The sequence below is a fragment of the Oreochromis aureus genome, linkage group 1, assembly GCF_013358895.1.
Source record: "Oreochromis aureus strain Israel breed Guangdong linkage group 1, ZZ_aureus, whole genome shotgun sequence".
Taxonomy (NCBI): Eukaryota; Metazoa; Chordata; class Actinopteri; order Cichliformes; family Cichlidae; genus Oreochromis; species Oreochromis aureus.
This window is the reverse complement of record NC_052942.1, coordinates 7,821,354-7,847,241: the sequence shown is the minus strand read 5'-3', so window position 1 is coordinate 7,847,241 and position 25,888 is coordinate 7,821,354. Positions and strand designations below refer to the sequence as shown.

At 39.8% G+C, this 25,888-nt stretch overlaps 1 protein-coding gene across 1 annotated transcript; it reads left to right on the top strand.

Moving 5' to 3' along the window:
• On the top strand, positions 1-25,888 carry gch1 (GTP cyclohydrolase 1). The gene is made up of 6 exons (XM_031736333.2): positions 1-726; positions 7,942-8,051; positions 12,216-12,271; positions 21,503-21,534; positions 22,319-22,403; positions 23,391-25,888. The coding sequence occupies exons 1-6, from the start codon at positions 366-368 to the stop codon at positions 23,515-23,517; spliced, it is 771 nt and encodes a 256-aa protein (XP_031592193.1). The 5' UTR covers positions 1-365; the 3' UTR covers positions 23,518-25,888.

Sequence of the window (25,888 nt, the reverse complement as noted above, 5' to 3'; positions counted from 1 at the left end):
AAGAGATGAAGGACTGTAAGCAGCACAGTTAGAACCGTGTTCCTGTCTAGGAGAGGTTAGTGGTCGCTGTTATGTAATCCGGCCATAGTAATAAACACACTGAATGCACTTTGTTACCTTCCACAAACTGCGGAATGATTCCAAGCAGCAGGTCACAGTCAAAGCAGATAGCGGTCAAAGGGGGGGGGTCTGGCCCCGCCCCTTCAGATCTGGCTAGCCAATAGGAGCTCGCTCTGGATTATCCTGCTGTTATAAAGGATGCTGAGGCTGCAACCGTGTCGCCCACTTGAACTCAAACAGGAGTAACTGTTAGCACAGAAACTGATGCAACAAGTGCTCAGCTAAGAAGCGAGAGAACCGCAGGGATGGACCGCTCCAAGCAGAACAAGTACAGCTCAAACGAGAAGAACGACAACGGGGACGGCGACTCCGTGCTCAACGGCCACTTTGACGGGATGGTGAAGCGGGCAGCCGGCGGTCCTCAGGCACCGGGAGCAGAATCCGCTCCGCACCGGTCGACCTCCGCTGTGATGGAGAGCTGGAAGGAGGAGCGCACCAGGAGCCTGGAGGACAACGAGATGAGCTTGCCGTCCCTGGCCGCTGCTTACACCACCATCCTGCGGGGTCTCGGGGAGAACCCGCAGCGGCAGGGACTCCTCAAAACCCCCTGGAGGGCTGCCACGGCCATGCAGTTCTTCACTAAAGGCTACCAGGAGAAAATTATCGGTGAGTTGTGTTTTTGTTTTTTGTTTTTTTAAATCCACAAAGCCGCTCAGAGGTGCCGGGGATTTGCTCCGCGGTCAACAGGTGTGACTGAGGAGAAAGAACACGTCCCAAAGCTCAGTGCGCAAAGAGCCGAGAGTGCACATGTGCTCCTTCAGGACTCACCAGGGCATCACAGGGAAATATAGCACAGTTAGTGATACTTGACTGTTTCAGTGGGGTTTACTTTGTTCCTATTGGTTTTGAAAAAAAGTCAGGTGATCGAGTTCATCGGCTTCTTTATAAAGTCTTTTAACAGGTGCCAATCTGAGTGGGGGGAATTTAAAAATGAGTTTGTGCCCGGTTATGACGACACCTCTGACAAATACATAATTAAGTAATTACCATCGAGGAAAAACAGCTTTTCTAAACTTCAAGAGTTTCCCCTTTCTGCCGGTTTTCGTCATATTTTTGTGAATACATAACGCTAATAATGTAAAGCTTTGGACAGTAGCAGTGGGACAGGATCCGTGATTTTTTTTTAAAGGAAAAGCAGATTTAAGTTTGAAACGGCGGATAACAGTGTTATAATGAATTATCATCATGCGAAAGCAGCATTTGATCTTTTATGTTTTAATTTTAAGCTTTACACAGCAAATCATCGTTTATTGCTTTTCAGATAGAAGTGTGGTAAAAAAATATATTCAAGTAATTTAAGCATAAAATAAAGCACATAGGCACAATGCATCTGCCTCACAAGCTGATTATATAATAGAAGCTGGCTCACAGCCATGTAATGTTTAACTGATTAACGCTGGGAGACCACCTCCCCCTCAAAAAAGAACCCCCCAACAGGTGACACACAAATTCAGTGGAAAGATGGATTTAATTTCCTGTCAAATGAAAAAAAAAACCCAATAATTATGTCTAAAATTCAAGTATAAGAATCTTATCATAATGTTTTCATTACTTCACTCTGTGCTGTTTCTGCTTGTTTGAAGCTTTTTCTTAAATAAAACATTTAATAAAAGCGCCATGTCCTGCTTCCTGAGGATTTATCCAATAGTGTGTAAGGACTCTAGTCAAACTTTAGGTTAATACCAATGACTAATAAATTGCCAGATTAATTTGTAGATACATCCCTAAAAGTAAATAATCATCACTTGCAGCCCTTTATATCAGGTAATGTGACGAGGCAGTTCTTTTTAAAACTTTTTAGGTGAAAGTTGTAGAAACAACCCGCTCTTCGAGGATTTGCTAGATTTATGTCATGTTTGGTCCAGCTGAGCCGGCTGGTTGGCCTGCTGCTGTGAGGAGGTTTACTGCAGCACGTTGGGTGAACGTGAGGAGGGCTGTGCAGTGTCAGTTCCACATGGGCTTTCTTCTTCATCCTTCAGCTTGTTCGAGTGGCTAGATTTGGGGATCTTCCCCCTTCAGAACTCCATCTGGAGGTAGTTTGGGCATTGGGGTTGCTTTTGTCTGTGTGTGTGTGTGTGTGTGTGTGTTATGAAGCTGTAAAAAGAAGGAATGCAATGGAGAAACATGTGTGGGCACCAGTTGAGACAGTTGATTCATGTTTTTTTGTTGTTGTTTTTTTTTTTATGTTAGCCTGACTGAACTCTTACATAGCGTGGTTACATCTGCCTGAAGCTCTTCTCAGTTGATGGTATGGACAGTGATGGCTTTGCATGCGTTGTTGCTCAGGCGGTGGCGTTGCACCATCTGCCTGCTGATTGGTTGTTGCAGGAGCCTCCCCGTTGACTTACTGAAAATCAGAGAAGACAAAAAACACGTATTGGAGGCCGTAGCTGGATGTTTGTGGAGAGTTATAGCATTTTGAGAGAAGCGTCGCACTGTTTGCTCAGTGCGTTCATGTGTTTGTGTGTGCAGGTCATGGGTTCAGCTTTCATCACAACCTGAGCCTAAAATCCTCTTGCTGTCGAGCACATGATGAACACAACCTTAGTGAGGAAATGTTATGCAGAGATTAAACAGGACTTCTGATCTGTAATGTTTCCCAGCCTGTTATTTAAAGGAAGATGTTTTTCTGTTTAGTGCAGATGTCATGCTTTTAATTCATAACCAGATGGAGTTTGCCCCTAATGATGTTTTCATTAACCATGAGCTTATTAACACTCAGATTGGTTTCTACAGAATTGTTAAAACAAAAGCAAAAAACAAAGCATATTTTCTTTTTTGTTTTGTTTTTTGTTTGTTTTTTAATTTATTGTAGAGAAACAGGTTAGACTCACCAAATGGTTGTGTGGTTTTCATGAAAAATGTCTTACAAAACATGAACAAGTGAAAGGAGGCCTTTTAAAATCTAGACCTTAATTTTAAGCATTTTTTAATGATTGTCATCGCAGGTCTGTTAGATCTTTCACCACATTTTTAGGCATACAGTTGTAGAAGGATATGGGCTTAAACCACACAGTGACCGAGTCTGGCAGCTCAGTTGTGTTGAAAGTGCTTTTTGATGACATGGGTTGGACTCATGTGTAACAAAAAAAAGAAAAGGGTCACTGCAAATCAGTACAAAGTTTGAGTAATTCCCTTTATTTTGGTTTTGCCTCCATCTGTAGAGTGGTTTACCAGATCATAACTCAGAAGAACACCCAGCTGATTAATAAATAAAGAAAACAACTTTTTTTTTTATTTGGCAATTTATTAATCAGTTAATGTACTAATTGTGTCTGCTTCAATCTGAGTTTAAACTGTGTTTAAACCATCTTAATTGTCTATACCATTTTATCTTGAGACAGGACAATCCTCCCTGGATGAGAAAATATTAATTAATGTGAATAATGAATTGTTATGAATGAATGACACTGCCGATCAACTGCTATTACTATCCTTACAGTGAGGCATGGCGGTGGCAGCATCATGCTATTGGAATGCTGGGTGGATGTCCTTTATCTACCTTGTATCCAAACCTACAGGCAATATTAGAATGACCACTTAATGTGACATCAATAGCGTGTGAGCTGTGGGCCACAACATCTTGTGCAAAACTCCTTGTTCTTCTCGTCACTGAAGACAGTTACATATGAGCCTGGCCGTATGATAGGGCCACTTAGCTTCAGCGTTTGAGCTGTACTTGTTAACTTCAAAATGAATTTGGGAATAATCAGAACGTTTCCTGCATGTGCTGCATGGTGATTGAGAATCTGAATCATCATCTAAACCTTCTGACTGTTCAGCACAAACTCCTATTTATCTATAACCTGGAGCAGTGAGTGTGTGTCCCCATTATTTGCTTATTTTTTTGGGTCATTCACGCCACCATTTCCTGCTTCGCTCAAAACGTGATAACATGTGGCCTCTTCATTCTGCGTGCGTCTTTGTGGTATTCATTTATACACAGGAGGCAGCCCTATTGTAAGCACAGATGATGAGTAACACTGTCATTACCTGATAAATGCCTGGTCTCTCTCTGGCAACCACAGGGTGTCCAAGCCAACCTTTGTTGGCTTTGTTTAGTTAAGGCTGATTAACATTATTTTCCTTCAGGGTGCACACTTGATTATGTCTGAAAGAGATGAAACTTTCCTTGGAACTAGAGGTTCAGAAGCTGTAATGACTGAAATGACCTTAAAGGATGATTGTGCTTCACTACAACAGCTTGATCTGAGGACATTGCTGCAACAAAGTGGATCAGGCAGGTTTTAACCCCTTAGCACTGAGTAGCATTCACACTCTTTCTTACAGTCCTAATTCGATCACACAGGCTTGGTATTTGTAGATCCAGTAAACTAGAGCTGGGCGATATGACCCAAAATTCATATCTCGATATTTTGTAGCTGGATGGCGATATAAGATATATATCTCGATATTTTTTTAAAGCCATAAAGTAAGAACAAAAAGAGAGTTCTTAGTCAAAGCTGTGTCCCAGATGTCACACAGGCACTTTTATTAACATACAGCATAGACGTACATGAAAAAAACTACTCAAAAATAAATTATGAGCATTTATTAAATAATGATGCTCTATAAATAAAAGAAAACTATGTTGTTTTGTGCATAACAAAGAGCTCACAATTGTGCAGTCAAAATGTAAACTAAAAGACGCTGAGCATAATAACATAGACAGATTTCACAGCTGCTCTGTTCCCAACTTCTACTGCGTGACTGACAGCCTGGAGTTTGAAATCCGCTTCATAACCATGTCTCTGAACAGGTGCCATTTATGGTCCTTATACACACAATACGGTAATATTATGTTGAAGCACAGTACGTATTACTCCGCGAGGCTCCTCGGTAGCCGTAATGCTCCGACAATCCATCAAGCGGTGCAGCTCCGTAGCTTACCAAAGTCGAACTAAAACATTTTTTGACAGATTGCTGAGCGCTGTGTATCACATAAAATCGGTTCGCGGTCATCAAGCACAACCAGAATTCATACAAAAGGCACGCAGTCAACTTTTGAGAAGATGAAAGGATTTCAGGCCGTGCATGGCGTTAGCGTGGCTAGCTCGTTAACACGTTGACGCCGTCCAGCCCCACGCACGGGGCGATGCGCAGTAACTCATTAACGGAGATTTGCCGTGTCCATCTTGTCGCTGCCTGCAGGTGAAGCGATGGGGGAGGAGGGGGAGTTGTGTTCAGTGAAGGAGAGGCGAGGTCGAGTAACGTTGCGTAAAGACAAAAGTGGACGAAAGAGAGGCAAACTTGCGGCTCCGCAACTATAATTATAACGTAACATAGACTATATCGATATAAAGGATATTGTCACATCTTATATCTCGTATAAAAATATATCGATATTTTTAAAAAAACTCGATATATCGCCCAGCTCTACAGTAAACCTTAAAAATGACTGACTTTAGCTTGTAGAAATTTCCTGGAAATAGTTGCAATTTTAAGTTTTCTTGGATCTTACAATAATCTAGTCGTGCATGCTCTGACAGGGTCTCTGAAAACAGCAACTCTGAATACTTTGAATGGTGCCAAATTAAGGGAAAAATTAGTCTTTTCCATGATAAATTTATTCAGAAGTGCATCCACCATTAATTTTTGTCTGACGGTAATAAAAGGTTGAATAAACTGTTGGTTGCTTTGTGTAGCACTTTATTGACTTTGCTGTGTTCCCACATTATTTTAACTTTGCTCTTGATTGCAAAACTTTCAAACACGATTACCGCTTTATTACCGTGTCGACCTGAAGGCAGCACTCATTCAGGATCTAGTTTGTAGATCAATATGTCTTGCTGTAGAGACACCACATAGACTTTAGATAGATGGAATTCTTAAAGCCTCCATCCACAGGGTTAAAATATATATATCCAGCTTTGCTGATCCCAGTAGAAGTACCTAAAAAGTCAGCAGTACTGCTCATCCCCAGATTATACCAAATACCAGAGTTTAAAAGACTGCAAAGCCTTGAAAGCCCTGGTCCTGTGGATGTCTTCTGTCTTTTCTAAAGATAGAATCATATAGTTCCAGATGGTCACGATAAATTGGGGGGGGAATGGATGTAGATGGCTTCATCATCACCCTGTAATGAAATATGAGGTGCACCAAAATTTGCTTGAGTGAAAATTGTTTAATACACTTCCTAGGTTTCCCATCCCCCCAGATGATGTTTCTAAAAGTCTTGTTTTGTATTAGCAACAGTCCAAAGCTTCACAATCCTGGATTTTCTGTTATAAAACAGAATAAAATAAATAAAACAGAGCAAAACAGAGACTCTTCATATATAAGCGGCTAAAAATATCTGTTTTTATTTTTACTTGAAGAAGGATTTCAGTGATTTTTTTAAAATATTGGCAGTGTCATGGAACAGCAGCCTGTACAGGCCGTATCCTGCCATTTGCTCAGTGGCAGTTAAGAAAGGCTTCGGCCCTCCGAACCTGAACTGGAAAAATAACAACAAAAATACTGGCAGTTATTGAACTAACCATTGCAACTCTAGTCTACTGGAAAAAGGATTACAAGAATGAATGGTTCAGACATTAAAGTGTGAGCTATAATAATGTTGGTGATCATCCAGGTCAACATTTGAACACTGTGGTTTACTCTAATTTGTTGTTAGCTTGCTAAAATACAAAAAAAGGTGGTGACAATAAAAATGATACCATTTGTTGTTATGGATGTCCCTCTGTACATAACAGCATCCTGGTATTAGCAATTAATGCTGCCATAACTTTTAGTATGAATGCATAACATACAGTAAAATGACTGAATGAATGAGGAACGGGCTAAACAACCATTCATTTGTCTTTACGTCGATATTTTAATTGTCTCTGCTTTGCAGGGGTTGGTGAGATAACCCGACTGTTAATGGCCTGCTGTATGACAGTCACAGCAACGGCTATCAAATCAATTGGATGTCATGATCCTGGGCCATGTTGGCCCAGCATTCTTAGTTTTCATGTATTTTTGTATTTTGTTCTGTATTTAGGCCATGGTTCCTGGGTTGCTCTGTTAAGTTGCTCCTTATTTGATTTCCCCTTGTGACTTTTGTCCTTATCTGCAGTCACGACCTTGCCCAAAGTCAAGATAAAGCCCCAAGACTAAATGTACAGTGTGTATGTATTTTGTTAGGGTGAATTTTAATTAGGGGCTACAAAATTGGTAAACATGGTAAGGGAAAAATATGTATTGGTCTTGTCAACCCCACAGGCCTCTCCCTTTATGTGCACAGTGATAAAATAAGCAGCAGAAGCCGAAGCAACAAGTCAGTGTGTTCTGTTGTTTTGGTGACCTCACCCCTCCGTGTTTCCTCCTCTCGCTCTTGCAGATAGCAAGTCAGGAAATTAAAAACTGCCGCGGTGAGAGCGAGAAGCGTCTGCGCCGCCACGTTCAAAAGATAAAACAGTTTATTGAACCCCGGCAACCAAAAAATGCAATAAAGCAACCGCACAAAGGAGGATGCAGAGCTATAATTAGACAGTGGTGTTTGCCAGAGAGAAACACTGAAGTCCATCGTAAAGGGCGTGGCAGCTGAGTGGTCAAGGCGAACCCGGCATCCTCCAGCATGGCTGGTTCACTTCAGTCTGTCTGCCCTCAAGAAGAAATAATGCGGCATTGTTGTTTTTTTTAATTTTAGTTTTTTTTAAATTTAAGCCAAACAACAACAAAAAACCTCTAAATAAGGAACGGCAGAATAGACCAGAATGATCGCAAAAAGTAAATAATCAATCAACCAAAGAAGGAATGCTGCAAAAAATTCAGGTAACAGTCAAATTCAGGCAAAAAGACTTTTCCTTTATGTTTAATCTCTCCCATTTTTCTCCTCAGACGTGCTGAATGACGCCATCTTCGATGAAGACCACGATGAGATGGTGATAGTCAAAGACATCGACATGTTCTCCATGTGTGAACATCACCTGGTGCCCATCTTTGGCAGGGTAAAAGAAACCACACACACACAGCAATTCTGAAAGCACAAACTTGATGGTATATGAGGATATTCCATGCATTTCAGGAATTTGGGGCCCGCAGAACAAGCTCAGTAGTCCTTCTAATGAACCTGTTACCAGTGCGCACCATCTCCTATTAGTAAAGCAGGTGACTTCATGCTCCCTGAGTGAATGATTACATAAACAGGCCATAAGACACGGCAGGGTTGCTGTGGGCCTCCTTAGCTTATGCTTAACCTGGTAACTTTCCTATAGCAGAATATGCTACATTCCTGTTTATCGCTGCTGTTCATTATAAGCTTCATTACTGGAATCATCATTTTTATACCCATCAAACGGTTCAGTGACCTCTTCATTTTCTAAGGGTGGGAGGAATTAACATTATCATTAGCACCTCTTTTTTAAAAATGACATAATTAAATGTCATAATTTGTGTAATGACCCGATTTTAAATTATGAAATTCAACATAAATACTTATTTTCTCTAAACAGAATGACACGTGTTATGCTCTCCTCCAACTAGATACAAATGTAATTACATCAATGGGAACAGGACAATGGCTAAAGATACAGGTGACCGCTCGGGCAGAAAGGGAGCTGCAGTCCATGTGATGTGGCTGACATCTCATTGCATCTTTTGACTGCAAAAAGAGACGCATAAACAAACACTCTGCTTTACTCACAAGCCACTTTGCTATATATATATTTTCCCATAATTTAGTGCACAAAAAATTGCCACAAACATCAAGCCGTGCAACCAGATGTGTATCTTCAAAAACCATTTCTCTCTGACGTTTGTCTGGACATCAGAGAACACTAGAAGCAATCAGATTAGCTGAGATCTGTTTTCAGCCTCCTCTCTGCCCCTTTGACATCATTACTCTCCACCAACCGGCAGACTGGCTTCGTCCCTCTTTCTGCTTTTCTTCCTCTGCCTCCCTTCTCCCTCCATCTTCACCTGCAGGTGCATGTCATTTAGAACAATGGAGGCTGGCAGCTGATCTTTTTCCACCGGGTGTAAATGGATTCTGATGACAGCAGTGAATCACACAAACGCCTCCTCTCGTGGTGTGTCCACTCATGTGCATCAATCCCCCCCACCCCTTTTGTCATCATCAGCAGCACTTCCTCTTATCCAGCCCCTCTCTCCGGCTGTCTGTTTGCGGTGTCTCGGTCCTTCTCTTCTGCTGGGCAGGTAGTCGCCAGCTGTTCAGTGAATAAGCTGTTTAAAAACATTTGACTGATATGCAGTCAGCAGAGATGCTATCATGTCAACTCTTCAGAAAACGTTTGAAGAGAAAACACACTGGAACAAACATGTGTCCTTTGTTCTTGTATTCAGGCATAATTGCTTCTTCCCTGCGATATGTTTCCTGTGGAAAACAAGCGATCGGGTACTGAGCTTTGTGAAACCAAAGAACTATGTATTGCGGACAAAAAAAGCAGTTTGGTTTGATTAGGACATTTGGCACTCCAAATATTGTATTTAATAACTTGTGTTATGATCTGCAGCCCTCTTTTACAAAGGTAACATATGCAGTAGTGTCCTAAAAATATGAATGATTACAAAAATTATTTTTATCAGTCAATTCAAGGACTAAATACTTGATTTTACTTTGACACTTCTATATTAAAATGCCATCAGCATACAGTACTGTGCAAAACGCTTGAGCCACCCAGAATTTCTTTGATTTTTTTTTTTGTTTAAATCTACAAAAAATGCCAAAAATAACAGGCATAAAATCCTGTTTTTGCACTAACAAAGGGATTCCCAAAGTTCTGTTAGTCAAAAACTCAAAGGAAAAATGTGTCAAGTGGCCACTCTCGAGGGAGGGAAAGAGGGAGAAAAGGCTGAGGTATTCCATATCACACAGTTAGTGGGCCAATGATGTGATGAATCCACATTTGAAAATTGAATTTCAAATCATTGCAGGTTGTGCAGCAGCACAACAGTGAACATCTACAGCCATCTTTTCAGTACTCAAAAGGATCTTATTGCAACAGTTTTATTTTTAAGCAACAGCTTATTATCATCAATAATCCCAAACACACTGCCGATGCAGTAAAAGCACACCTGGATGGAAAAATACACGATGGAACAACATGTGGCTCTGCAGAGTTTGGACCTCAACATTATTTAACCAGTGTGGGATCATCCTGACTGGGAACAGAGCAAAATGTCGCCAACATTTAAATTCATGTATCTTTAGAGAAAAATCATTCATCGTGAGAATGAATGAAATTGTGCACAGACAGACGCATGCGCCCAGTTTACCGCTTTCTTTTTGTTTTACACCTGTGCATTCAGGTGATTTAACATTACTTCAGTGCTATAAGTAAGATGGACAAAATAAGCAAACACTTCAACACCTACCCGCTAAATTCTCCTCGTATCATAAAATGATTTAATCAGAGCCTGATGCTGAGAACAACTGCTGGCAGGTTAATCATTTATAAGTGAGAAACCTCCAAATAGTAAATATGCCAAAATATTTAGAACTATGAACAAAATACGGCTATTTAAAAAAAAAAAAGAGTTGGAGTGTTATTGAGTTACACTTAAGCTGTTGTAAGCCTGAGGAGTCCTTTTGTTTGCCTTGCCCCCTCCTCACTCACAGCATGAGGCTGTAAATCTGAATAACGGGGACAGATAAGTGAAAAAAGCAGCCGCCATGCTCGGCCCGTTTGATGTCGGTCTATCAGGCCGCTGCAGCAGAGAACTAGAAAAAGTAACATCTGAAGGAAAAAGAGATCTCCACACGCTTGTTGCCACTGCCCTTTCTCTCGTCTTGTCAACAAATTGCGTCTGACATTTGAGTGGAGCGTACCAGTGTGTGTGTTGGTGTGTATATGTGTGTGTATGAGAATTGGAGCCTGCAGCCATCGAGCATTGATTTTCCAGCTGATGACTCCGTCTCTCGCTCCTCTCGTCTTGTCTGCCTGCCTCTTCTCTCATCTTCGGTTTTCGTTGCCGTCCTTTTCCTTCCTGTCGTTCATATCAACCCGACGCTCACTTCGTACCTAATGTGGGAATACACTTGGCGATTAGTGTACACCTGTGGCTTTATTCCGTTTTCTCTTTAAAGTATTACTCCTGATGGCAAAGCTTTTAAGTAGCTCCAGTTTGCTGGGTGGGGTGGATGCATTTCTTGAGCTATCAGTGAAGAAAGATGTAATATGTCTGACCAGAGATCCAGTAGGGTTGGAAGGTGGGTGTACAGCAGGGCCATGTTCTTGGACTAAAACACTGGTTTCTGGCAAAGATGTGCTTATCCATCGATCAGAGTTGGAGCTTCAAACACAAGTGTGATGAGAAAACAAAGAAAGATGAAAAAGAGAAGCCCGTGTTGAGGTTGAGGCTAAGAACAAATTAAAATAGGACATGTGGCACAACTTCAGCTACTTCCAAGCTGCATGGAGAAGAAGATGAATCTGAGAAAGGTTGACGCTTCAGCAACACTTGTAGCAAAAAGCACAGCTTTTTTACATGATCAGTGCAACCAACGGCCTGTGAGCCCCATCAGGGTCAAGATAAAGGTTTCTGCTAAGAATAACTTGGCCACACTTGTTTTAGTTGTGCAGCTGAATCTTTATTTTTTGGAGTATCAGAAAGAATTGTGTCATTAAAGCCCGGCTAATAAGAAAACGGGGAGGGTCAGTATCCTGTACAGTTTAATTTCACTTATTCAACATCAAATCACAACAATAGTCACCTCAAGGTGTTTTATATTGTAAGGTCACTACAATTATACAGAAAAAACTCCAACAAGCACACAACTTTGTATGAGCATGCATTTGGCAACAGCGGGGAGGAAAAACTCCCTTTTAACAGGAAGAAACCAGGGAGGGGCAGACATCTCCTGTGAGCCCAGCAGCTACTTGGTGACAAGTTTTGAGAAACTCTGATTATGTTACGAGAAGCTGAAGGTTAGATTTGAACGTAGTCCGGTACGTGAAACGATCAGAATTGAGGCTAATGAGGTCGAGAGCTTTAGCTATACTGGCTGACACGTTCAGCAACAGCTGTCCTGCCGTGCAGCATTGAGCTGAGCTGGGATCAGTAACACCTCAGTTCATAATTACACCATTAGTGAGTTGCATCGTAAGCCAGAATGAGAACAGGGTTAACCTTGAGCTTGTCGCTTTCTGCAGGTTCACATTGGATACCTCCCAAACAAAAGAGTTCTGGGCCTCAGCAAGCTAGCCAGGCAAGTACATTTACTCTATTGTCATAACTGTCACATTATCTGTGCGTGTGTGTGTGTTTAAGCTGATTATTAAAACTTGTGTGTGTACTACCCACTGACCCCAATACCCTCAGGCTTACAGCCTAACACCCCTTACTAACTGGAGAGTCACTGCGATGGCAGCAGATACACCATTCACTTAGAGCGTCTCTAAGGGAAATCCCTACAAGTGGAATCAGTAAACTACACTTTCAGATTAAGTTTTAAGATTACCTCAAGAGAATAGAATGGAGAACATCACAATGTCTTTCACTTCACTGTAGTTTTTTTTCCTAACAAAATAATTAAAATAATAAAAAATATACTGACATAAAAGTGACAGCTCTTGACATTCATGATTGCGGTCTTAAGGTTTCTTTATAAAGTTTGGCTTTGTTTTCAGGCAGATCGCCAGTGAAGCTTCACATCATTATACAGGAGTCTTAAGACAGATGCCAATACTGATATTTAGTAATTATGACTTGTTTTTTCTGTTTCTGCTGTCTCCTCTTTACTTTTAAATTTTCATTTATCTGCTTTTACAAATGCCAATACCAGTTATCGAGAATAGAAATATTTTACTGCTATTATTTGTTGCTATTTTATAATCGTCATTACCATTTCATGTGATGTTGCATTCAGATGCATTCAGATGTTCAAATATATTGGTATTATATTAGTTTTTATTACAGGTTCAGTTATAATTTGTATTACAGGGGTTATCATAATCAAATATTAACAGGTTTATTACAGGTTGAATCTATAATTTAAAGGTTTCTGAATGTTTTATATTCTTACACATAGTCTTCAGTGGGGAGAAGCTGATTGCAGGCTGACAGGAAACGGTGTGCTTTTGCAAAAGTGAAACCAAAACCAGAGTTTTGATGATGCTATTATCATCTTTTATGCATTTATACGTCTGATTAAGCTTTGATTAAGTTTTAAGTAGTTGTAGTAGATTGAAATATTTGTTTTATACATTTTACATAGAAGTTAAGATCATCACAACACAGGATGGCCTTAGCCTGGTTGCCTACGTGAGGTCAACTAAGGTTCAGAAAGCAGATGCACACTCTGTGCACGCGCAGAGACATACACACACACACTGTTAGGGTGTAGGTGAAAGTTGACTGATGAAGCAGTAGATGCACGATGCGAGAGCTGAGCTGGCTTACGGAAACCACCGGGAGAAGATGGAAGCCAGTGTACTTTTAATTGTGCCTTAAGTTGTCAAATAGAACATTTGTGGTTTTGAAGCTGATGTATGTGATGACGCAATGAGGGGCGTCACTAAATATACTCTGATGCATATAAAACTGTATTTTGATGTTAGGAGGATGAGATTGTGGGGCTGTCTGCTTACAGAGTCCGCTCATTCTCCCACGCGTGTCATTTCATTAAAATCATCGTCTTTACCCTTTGGACCAGTGTGGTTACTTGCATTCCTCCTGTGTTTCCTTCCCTATATTTTTGAACCTTAACATTTGGGGGCTTCGTCCGAGGGGGAAGTGAGACAGGACGGAGAAAGGTCCGAGGCGTCAGGCGCTCAGGCATTGGTCAGTGGTCAAAGTGAGTGACAAGCCGGCATATAACAAAAGGTAGGCACCACCTGTTGATCTTATGAACCAAAGTGTGTCAAATTGGGCTGTGTAAATTGAAAGTCTACTCACTGAAACTACTGGTAGATGTCTGCTTTGATTTTGGTGAAAAGTTGAAGGTTGAAGTAATGATAATGATAAGGAAGTATAAGTGACAGTACTGAGTAATGAGAATAAAGGAATGAAAAGAGAATTAAAGCAGTTGGACTGCAAGTGAACTTTAGAATGATAGGGAATTTGGTTATCGTGTGGGTTCAAGTCCCATTGGTTATGCAACCCTTAAGAACTTTCTCGGAGGTGACGCTCCCTGCTGGATAGAGAAATCTATCCTTCACCTAGCGATGACTAGGGATAGTTTCGGGCAACATCCGAAGAGGACTGGGAATCTCTAAAACTGTTGAGGGTTGTCCTCAATCTTAATCCTGTGTTGGGTGTAGATTGTTGTTTCAAATTATTCTAAATTTGTCTAGGACGACAGCGGCGTCTGTTAAGAAGCGCATAGCCCGGACGTTGCGATCCCTCCTCGATGCGGACGCGCATTGTTGACCTACCGCGAGTAGGGTTAGCTCGGTTTGGCTTGACCGTGGGGTACAGGGCATCCTGAGATAAGCTAGGGGTTCAAGTCCCCTATTCTTGCGCTTTTTGGCTACCGGTAAATTAAGTTAGGGGCTAGAAATCTGGACAGAGCAGTTCGAGTCTGGTCTGGTGAATTGATTGCAAAAACCTGAGGTTTGCCCGTTCGAGTCGGTTATGGTAAATTTTCGAAATTTGTAGGAGCGACAAGGCCTAAAAAAATCTGTGCAGTTGTAATTTAAGACGTCTGTAATATAAAATATGAGATCTATGAGTAGGATCAGTCTCTGTGTCAGTCATGCACAGCCGGAGTGTGCACTGATTGTGTGTGTAAATGCAAATGAGCAGCAGTGACGCGCAGAGAGGGTGGTTTCAATTTTGAGAGGACTGAGAGCTTTTTGCTAAATGCCTGTATATAAGAGCTTATTATGAGAGTGTAAATACAGTGTGAATATATTAGTGTGGATGCATAGTAAATGACTGAATTTTGATAGATGTATATTTCGTGAGCCATAAATGTTGGTGTGTTTTATTTTTCAGTTATGTGTGTGGGAGAAGCCGTGAGGATGATGAGAGGTTTCAGTTTTCTTTTTCTTTTCTTTTGACTTGCTCTTTCTGATCATGGAAGGCATGTCCAAAATACTCGTATGAAAGCGTATTTCGAGTGATTTTAACTGTGTGAGTGCTGTCAGTATTTGATTTGAGTGACTCTGCGTGAGTTCTCTGAGTGAGAGAAAGGCAGTGCGTGTGAGACGATTTATGGCGTCTGAAAGAGGTGAGAACTTTTAAAGGTGTGTATGGAATAAAGGAGTGTGAAATATATTTCTTGGGTGATGAAAAAGTAGGATGTGCTAAAGTTTGAAAGTGTTTTTAATTCAAGAAAACAAAAACAAAGGAGTTAGATTAGTTTGAGGAACAGGAAATATTGCTCTGTGTATCAGGGGCTGCAGCAACAGGAAATAGTGAACAGGAACTGTGCATGCCCATATATGGGAACTGAGTGTGTGCAGAAAGAACACAGAGAGACAGACGAGGAAATGGGAGCAAATGAAGCCTTTAAGAAAAAATGAATATAATACTAATTATATGGTCAATACAGGTGGGCGTCTTTCAACTTTGCAACCTTGAGTTCAGCAGCAGAAAAGTAGATTAAAAGAATTGGGAGAATAAGCCAGTTTTGGCTCGAAATTGTGCGGCTGGATCTCTCACTTTGTCCCTGAAGCGGAGAAGAAGTTCAAAGGACAGTCAATCGCCTGATGAAGACCGATAGAACATCGTGAACTTGAATACAGCAGGCAAACGGCAGTGCCACTGATCCATTAACCCTGATGACGACTGACGACCAGCAGCAGCATGTAAGAGTAATGTAACATGTACTGTGAAAATACAGGCTGGGCAGTTGAACAGTGGGATAAAGAATTGTGGAAGAGCACTGGACATTGAGTGATATTTTGCCATGCTGGGACTTAAATCTGAAAGAAAGACTGTAAAGAAACAGAGAAGAAGACAACAGCTGAGTTGAGACTGTGTTTGCTGGAGCTTTGAAGCCCGAACAGGACATTGTGCAGAGAGGACCAGTGAGAGATGAAGCTGGACGAGTTTGACTGCGAGAATATAGGATATAATTGGATTGAAAATTGAAACCTGAACTCATGAATTGTTTAGGGATGTCCACTACAGCATAACAAAGAGGTAAACATTAGAAAAGGTAGGAATAATGAACGAAAATAATTGTCATTACCTTAATGAATAGAAAACACACATACAAATTGTTACATGTGAGATTATTTTTGAAATGAATCAGAAGTGAGATAGTTTGAGTCTAAAGCTCAGTGGTGAAATGCATAAATTAAATATGAATATATCGGATGCAATGAAGAAACAGCTTACACGTAGTGTACATTAACATGAATACATCGCAAGGCAACGAAGAACTCAATGAGTTAATTTAATGAAGAAGCAGTTTACACCCAATTAACATAAAATGCAGGGAAGAACACGCTTACATGCATGGCATAATTGGTGTTTCTGATCAGAGATAGAGAAATGGGTTATTTAACCACTGGTGATAATAATGAAAATGTCTTAGTTTGTTATTTTCAGGGTAAAAGCAGACCCAGGCCAATTCTCCAGATGCAGGAGTCTGAAGAAATTACAGGTTAACATGAATGGATATGTTAAGGCAAGTTTCTGGTTGAATTGTTCACAGCATGATGTGTCCAGGAACCTGAAAAGCAAGCCCCAGCTCCTGGCTGAAGACTAGGAGTGCTTTATTTAAGGTGGGAAATCAAAATGTGGGTTAGTAATTGGGGAAAAAGAAAACTGACTGCTTAACTGGAGAGTGGGGAAGAAGTCTGGGAGACTGTGAAGCCATAGATGCAAAATAACATATACCCATACACACACAAACAGAAAATGCATTAACCTTATAAAGACAAGCTCTTGAAGCTTAATGAACAGGTATTGATTTAAAACCTGGCTAAGAACATAAGCATATGCAATGAAGATCTGCTTGCTGCTTGTATGAGTGAGAGAATGGTGTGAATGGTTAATACAATTGATGGAAAGATTTAAAATAGATGGAAAAACAAAAAAGAAAAGTGTCTATAAGAGTGACTCAGGAGTGCTCTTGCACTGATTTATCAAAGTAAGTGATTAGTATAGAAAGAAAATGAAAATGATTCAATGATGTGATAAGGTTTAAAAACATGTATTCCTCTTGTTAAGTTGGCTGTTGAGCTGTGGGTTTATGCAAATTAGCTGGAGTGAGTGAGTGACAAAGACACTTCCTGTGTGCGTGTGTGGCGGAGGCTTTCGGTTCAGTTCAAGAGAGAGCAGTGGCTGTTGAAGAGTATTGGGAGAAATATATAATGGTAAAGTATCAGGATATTTGATTACGGTGGTCAGGTCTGTTCAGAGGGGCAGATTTGGACAGGAAATTTATAATTTAAGGATGATATGTGGTTGAAATTGGTTTTTATCTTGTGCTGAATGAAAACGGTCGTTGATCTTTTGACGAGGTTTTCGGTGTGTTGAACGGGTGAAATTTAAGATTGTTTCAGATTTTTGAGGGTGTTTGATTATTTCCAGAGAGGGTGTTTGATTAGACAGGGATATGTCTGAGAGGGGCCCCAAAAATTTTTGTAGTAGTAAGTGCACTCAGGAAAAAACTGTCAGGTGATTTTGTTTGGTACTTTGATGAGCTAATAATCAGCTCTTTTTTCATTTTTGTTCTAAGCAGGCCTGGAAGAGAGTGAATGGACAGGCGCTGACAAAATTACCAAGTACGAAAAATCAGGTGGGCATTACGGAATTATAATTGATTACAATCAGAGACTGATCGTGCGGCGAGTCTCTGTCTAAAAATGGATTGATCGATTCAATCCAGTCAAAAGTATAGAGAACTATTTTCCTAAAAGGAAAACGAAATAAAACAAATGATTGAACTGATTTTGCTGATGTGGAGCATCTGATGACGTCTTGCGAAGGCTGCAGATCAGCAAAAATATCATGTGAATGCATGGGAGTGAATGTGAGTGGTTGGACCAAGGGGAAATAAATAAAGGTTGACAAACAGGAGAAGTGGAAGACTTAAATCTGGGGATGCTGATGTTCCTTTGAGTGAATTTCTGCTTTGTTGATTTGGGTTAGACCATATTAATACATTATAAAATGCTAAAAGGGAAACATTGATGTAACTCAAGTTACCATTAACTGAGGTAACACATGATTAATAACTGTGCTGTTTAAGTTTATTTTGTGTCATGACACAGATTGGATCATATAGGGGGAGAGTTGAGTAAAGGTTTTGTTTTCAGGAAATTCCTTTAGCTTTTAACTGAATTTGAGTTGGCCCAATAACAAATGACAGAAAGAGGAACTGAATAGGAGTTTTGCTTGTAACTAAACTGAGTGACATATAAAATATTGAGATAACACATGCAGTTCTAAATTAGTCCTCTTATATAAAATGCAGTTACAGGATAACAAATACTTGTTGAAGGGATCAAGTTTTTGCTTTAAACCAGGTCCAAAGGGGAAAAGCTTATGTATTTTGGTTAAAACTGATAAAATATAATGACTGATAAAATATAATTAGAATGTACCATTACATTAAAAGCAGAAAATGAAATAAAATGATATATTCAAACAGGTTATCACCCAGGAAATGGGAGTTCAAAATACTGTTAGAGTTCAGCTTTTAGCTATGATGAAAGTTATTTAGGAGTAATTGATTATATGCTTAAACTTAGTTGATTAAAATGGTTGTTTTCTTTGATCCTTTCAGTAGAATAAGCCCTTATAATGATTTTATGATGATTTTGCTTGTGAAAGGTGACTTTAGATGAGAGGCCCTTGCAGCAGTGGCAGTTTTGTGTACAGGATGTTGATGATCAGATAAGGAAAAACAGGAAACGTATGACAGCAGTGCTGTAAGACTGTTAGAAAGCTGTAGATTGAGATGAGTGATGTTTAAGATTATATAGGAATAAAAGTCAAAAACCAAATATGAAATTAGGTTCATGTTTTGAGAACAATCGAGGAACAGAGTAACTTAGAGCATAGTAGGGAGAAAGTGTTTTCTATCCTTTACAGGAGAAGATTTCCACGAGAGAGGGACCAAGGACAACCTGACTTTACCCATGGAGTGTTCTTAGGGGAGCTGGCATTTCTAGAGAGGGTCAGAGTAATGTTATAGTGTATGGTGACCCTTTTAAGGGTCACCAAGAGAGGGAGTATCGAGAATAGAAATATTTTACTGCTATTATTTGTTGCTATTTTATAATCGTCATTACCATTTCATGTGATGTTGCATTCAGATGCATTCAGATGTTCAAATATATTGGTATTATATTAGTTTTATTACAGGTTCAGTTATAATTTGTATTACAGGGTTATCATAATCAAATATTAACAGGTTTATTACAGGTTGAATCTATAATTTAAAGGTTTCTGAATGTTTTTATATTCTTACACATAGTCTTCAGTGGGGAGAAGCTGATTGCAGGCTGACAGGAAACGGTGTGCTTTTGCAAAAGTGAAACCAAAACCAGAGTTTTGATGATGCTATTATCATCTTTTATGCATTTATACGTCTGATTAAGCTTTGATTAAGTTTTAAGTAGTTGTAGTAGATTGAAATATTTGTTTTATACATTTTACATAGAAGTTAAGATCATCACAACACAGGATGGCCTTAGCCTGGTTGCCTACGTGAGGTCAACTAAGGTTCAGAAAGCAGATGCACACTCTGTGCACGCTTCACACACACACACTGTTAGGGTGTAGGGTGAAAGTTGACTGATGAAGCAGTAGATGCACGATGCGAGAGCTGAGCTGGCTTACGGAAACCACCGGGAGAAGATGGAAGCCAGTGTACTTTTAATTGTGCCTTAAGTTGTCAAATAGAACATTTGTGGTTTTGAAGCTGATGTATGTGATGACGCAATGAGGGGGCGTCACTAAATATACTCTGATGCATATAAAACTGTATTTTGATGTTAGGAGGATGAGATTGTGGGGCTGTCTGCTTACAGAGTCCGCTCATTCTCCCACGCGTGTCATTTCATTAAAATCATCGTCTTTACCCTTTGGACCAGTGTGGTTACTTGCATTCCTCCTGTGTTTCCTTCCCTATATTTTTGAACCTTAACACAGTGTATCAGCAAATGGCTAATATATTATCAGCCTGCTGATAAATCACTGATATAGTTCAAACTTGGTTAACAAGCATTCAGACCTGCAAAGAATAACCTTTAAAATACTGCCTTGTGCTTTGTTCCATCCAATGTTATTTTATTATAATTTTGTTATTATTTTATAACACATGTCAGAGCGTCATCAAATTTGCTTCACAGTCATGATCAAATTGGGCTTTATGATTAAAAATGATTATAAAGTGTATTTATACAAATACAGACCCTTTTGCACCTTTAAAACAAAGCACATTGTGTCCATTATCACATTATCTTAAGGTGAAAAGAAAAACAGCCAGGCAATCGTTTTGTCATCATTACTCACTTCTCTCAGTGGATAGTGAGCCCAAACCAGCTAAAGCCTCGAGAAGACTCGGGAAGACTTGTTTGCATCACATTTGATGTCAGGATAAGAAAATCCTGACGCTTACATTTTCTAAATGATTCCTGGACCTACAACAACCACCAAACAAGTTCATATCATTTAAGGAATAAAATAATGATCTCTTGGTGCTGTCAACCATTAAAGTCTTCTCTGCATCACTGAATGTGAGGCTGTTTGCTTAACATTTCCAGTTGCATTGAAGCCTCCCATAAGATTTCAGCTACACCACCGTCTCCCTTAAAAAAAAAAAGTGGGTTATCTCCTGCATGCTGCCTGCCTGTTTGTTTTTGTGACATTTCCCTGAAGGTGATTTGGGTCGAGTTTGTCCAAAGTGGTTTTGCTCACTGAGAAGAGCAACAGGTTGAAGGGGAAGACCGGGTGGATTCTGCACATCTACAAGAGCTGCGTCTGCTTCTAAAATTACTGAATGGAGCTGGTTTATTGTGTATGTCCATTCGAATGACAGGATGTGGCGTATGCTAACATTAAAAAGTCTTGGTAACTGATCATTTTTCTAGCCCCAGTTGGTTCAGGTTTAAAACATACAAATGTATATTATTATATGCTCATTGTAGATAGTAGTTGGCACTAGTTTATTAAAAGGACCAAGGAGTACATGCTTTAAATAATGGTATTATTGAGGATTTTTTAATACTGTAGACAACACATTAGTCGAAAAAATGCTCGGTTGCCAGGTTGTGGTGATTCCTTTCTAGAATAGCATTTTGCTCATCTATTTAGTGAAGTTATTCTGAGTGAAAAGTAACCAAAATCGGTTGACAGAGTCCTCCTTCCATTTAGATTTTCATAAAAAACAAATTTTTTGTGTCTCTTTTCCTATATTCATGAGTCAGCCCTAAATGTTTATTTATTTTTACTGTTTTAATCTTCACTGCTGCTACAACTCACTGCTCTCATATTTCCCCTGAGGCTGTATTTATGCTTTCCTTCTCTTCCTCAGGATTGTTGAGATCTACAGCCGTCGACTACAAGGTAATAAATAAACTCCCCCTGTCAACATGCAGTTTTTGTGTGCTTGTACTTTAATAGGATATTTGATTTTTACTAGCTTTATTTCACTTTTATTTTACATCTCACAGGGAAATATTCTGTTGGTTTACTGCATTTGATCTAATCTGACAGGAAGGGCTGGATGTATAAATGTGTGTGACTATCCATCTTTTCCCAAATATAAAGTCAAGCCTTACAGGGTCAAGTACAGAAAGCACAGTAAAGCAGGTTATGGTTTTGGGTGAGCCTTCAATGTATCTGGTCTAACGAGTTTGAGGGTTTTTTTTTTGTGATTTTCCATTAAAAACAACAAAAATTGAGGGTTTTTTTTTTCTTCAAGTAACCACTTCAGCACTGCTGTGCGAGATACTGATTTGACCCAAAATGGTAAAAATATCAAACATTTTGCAGGAAAACAAAGACCAACTCATAAATACTCAAGTTTATGTGTTGTCCCTTTTGAGGGCCCTGACGCTTTGATTAAACTAAGTTTAGTTTAATCAACTAAGTTTAGTTTAATCAAGTTTACAAGTTTACGTTACAAGTTTACATTACACACCGTCAGGTGTGTAATGTAATTAAAGCTTTATTAGCTCCACCTGTGGCGATGTTTACACAATGATGTAGCCACATTAAAGCTCACAAACACAGTAAATGATCATTTGTTAGCAGAGGTCCTGTGAGGACTGAATACTTCTACCAGCACTGCCCTTGATCCCTGACTGTTTGCTCTGGCCGTACGTCTGTTTGTACTGTCTGTCCACAGTTCAGGAGAGGTTGACCAAACAAATCGCTGTGGCTATTACAGAGGCACTGCAGCCCACTGGGGTCGGAGTTGTCATCGAGGCAACGTACGTACACGAACCAACAAGTGAAATGACCTTTTACTTTTAAAATGTATTATCTTGTGTTCCTTTCCCTTGCTTTCTCCATTCGTCTTCTTTTCTCGGCCCAGCTGTAAAGGTTTGTTGTCACTGCACGAACTTTTCAGGGGAAATAAATGTAATGTGAGGAATCTGCATTTCCAGAAGGAACCAGGATCTGCATTAAAACATGGCTTATTACCACCTAAGAGTTCTCAAATGATAATGTTGTCGTGGTATAGGCATTAAAGTATTTTGGAGTCACATGGACAGGAAGTTAGAGTTAGGGTTGGAAAAGGTCAGGAACTTTAAACAAACACTTGGGTGGCAATTGCATGAACCATCTGTCTGTTACAGTGTAGCAGATTGACCTTCAACAAACAACAGGACAAGCAATGCCGAGGAAAAACAGTGCAAGAGACTTTGGAAGCCGCTAAGGAGTCAGTGTCGTTAGCTAGTTCCACACTACGATTATTACAATGTGGTAAATCTCACAAAGATCCCCCTACAGTCCAAAGTTAACGGTTATATATGAGATAACCAGAATATGACCAGCTGGTAATCAAAAGGGATGGGTTGCAGACGAGTTGCACTCTTCAGTGCAGACTGGCTCAGATTGACTCCAACATGATGGCAATTATTTGCAAAACTTTCTCAGTCTGTCTGAGAGGGACTCCAAGTCAGACCACAACTGTTTAGAGATTATTTCGGTTTCGGTTTCCTCCCACCAGGTGACCTGAGAGATCAAAAAGTGCTTGCTGAATGTGACATTCTTCACCTTCAATGATATTGTCACAAATTCTTGGACAAATTTCCAGGTTCTCTGCGACTAAATGACTTTGAACCCCAGATGGAAGGCATTTGATGTCCTACTTTACTAGACTTGTTTTTTTTGGGGGGGGGGGTGGTTGGTCTTTGCACTTGTCTCTTCTTTTGGATCGAATCTTTTTATCTTTCCTGTCTTCCTCTTTGCAGTCACATGTGTATGGTGATGCGAGGCGTTCAGAAGATGAACAGTAAAACCGTCACCAGCACCATGCTGGGGAACTTTAGAGAGGATCCAAAAACCCGCGACGAGTTTCTGAGGCTCATCAAAAGTTGAGGGGGATGAAGCTACTCGTCTTCCTCCTGTTGCCTGGGGTTACCTCCAACCTACATGAACCAGCTGCCGTGCTACCTGCATGTGTGTGTGTGAGTGTGTTTGTATGAGTGTGTGCGTGTGTTTGTTTCCATCTAACCAAAGGCAGAGGCGAGTGTTTTCTGTGTTATTGTGCTCATCGGATAAAGTGAATTGTTACCTCTGTGATTTTAGTGCGAGGCCGATGGTTTACACGTTGTTTGCTTTTAGACGACGGGACAGACTTTGAGTCCTTTTGTGTTGTGTGTGTGTGCTCGTCGTTCAAATATCAGTCACAGGCCTCGAGGAAAAATGGAAGGACAGTTTATGGAGAGAATTCCATCCCTGTAAAAGTAACCGATCCTTTTAGCTCCTCCGGATACTCACTGACACAAGTAAATAACACAAAGACAAAAACAAACTAACAGCATAAATATTTCCACCAGTATTTCCTTAATTATCTGTAATTTTGACATTAAGCGGTTTAGATTTTGTTGACTGAAAGCCATAAAAAACAAAACAAAAAAACTTTTAAGTTTGAAAAACTCCTGAAAGGTTAGGAATCAGAATCCAAAGAATGTCCTCACTAAAAGCGGTGCCTATGTTAAGTCAGTAGATTCACAGAGAACATCAAGCAACACTTGGCAGCTAACCCTGACCAAAGTGCTTTACAGAAACATCAAATATTTCCATTACAGTCTAACAGCCCAGAGGAGTCCGTGTCATTACAAGCCCTTTTTAAATTAACGGCTTCATCTGTCTATTAATGTGGCAGCACTTGGTCAAATGTGCAAACTCAGATACTTGTAGCACTCTAGTCTGGACATTTTACTTCTCACTGCTGTTGTGACCTCAAATATACTAGATTTTGCTATTGTCTGTCTACTTTTTCCTCAGTAAGTAGATAAACTTGATTTTGAGGCCATTGCTCTCAACAGATTGGTGCTAAAGGTAGAATTATCTCATTAACTCGTCATTTGTTTGATCCAGTAATGGTTCAACATGGGTTTCAGAGCTGTGTGCCTGAGACGACCATATTTAGGATTTCCCCTCCTTGTGACATCATACAATGGTAGAAAAAAGGGCCTGAAGCCAATCTTTTAGAGCAGCCTGTATCCTGAGTTTGTACATACACTGAAAATGGCCGTGTTTAATGTAAGTGTCCACCATTCGAACAATATATATGACAAGTGTAACAGGTTCAGTGCAAAGCTTTGAAGGCCATTGGTCAAAACATCCAAAAAACCAACAACCTCTCAGCATATTATAATTCAAGTGGTCTGAACCTTCTCTGGGCTCTCTTTTCAGGCTTCATAAAGTCTTTATAAACTAAAACTGCTGACTAATTTTTGATATAATGTTTTTACATATATTAATGTATCTTCAAATTTTAAACTGACCAACCATTTTAACAGTATCACTCTGAGCTCTGGGGCCTTTCCAACTACATTTATTTGAAAAAAACCAAAAAAAAGTATATATAGAAAACGTAATTACAAAGAGCTGTAGCCATGGATAAGATTTTTTGTGTAATCGGTTCATGCGTTTGAGCTTTAAACATGCTGTTTGGCACTTTAACACTGTGTCACTCTTTAAAACCTCATTTCTAAAATTTGCTGTCACAACTTTTTAGCCCTTCAGTCTGTTCTTTTTTTTTTTTTTTAATTTACAACTCAAATTTAAATTAGAGTCTTTACCATGAAGTATGTATGTATTATTATCATTATTATTATTATTATCATCATTATTATTATTATTATTAACATTATTGTTGTTGTTGTATTAAAATAATTGTAATATCAAATTGTGTGGAATCATCAGTGAAAACATTCAGACTGCATCTTTACATCTTTTCTGAGTTTTATTTGATTTTTTTCATTGTCATTTGTTTTAAGGTCCTTTGCAAGGGCCTGCCGTCATGTGCCAACTCGCTTCTCACAACAAAACCAATCTTTATAAACCAAACTGGAATTTCTCATTTCCATGAGAAGCAAATGAAGTGTGTGTGTGTGTGTGTGTGTGTGTGAGTTTGCATCCAAGCAGATGAACAGTGTGGCGACAGGTGTGTGTGCTGTTCATACTTTTACATTTCAGTGCATCACAATTGTCCCCAGACAGATTTTGGGAGGTTTTAACTTGTGACATGCAACATGATGACTGAATATGTGTGTGTATGTGTGAGTGTGTGTGTGTTGGAGTGAAGATGGGCGCAAACAAACAGCTCTGATGTTGTTTTTCTGGCCTTGTCGAGAAGGAAAGCCTGTTCATTGGCCCCTTCGCCATTATTGTCACATCATGTACTGTGTTCACGTTGAAGACTTTTTAATCAAAGAAAATAAACCTCTGTGTGACAGCA

Coding starts and splice junctions, on each gene's coding strand:
- gch1 (XM_031736333.2), top strand. CDS start 366: ATGGACCGCTCCAAGCAGAACAAGTACAGCTCAAACGAGAAGAACGAC. Junction 12,272..21,502: donor GGCCTCAGCAAGCTAGCCAG/GCAAGTACATTT, acceptor TCTCTTCCTCAG/GATTGTTGAGATCTACAGCC. Junction 22,404..23,390: donor GGAGTTGTCATCGAGGCAAC/GTACGTACACGA, acceptor TCCTCTTTGCAG/TCACATGTGTATGGTGATGC.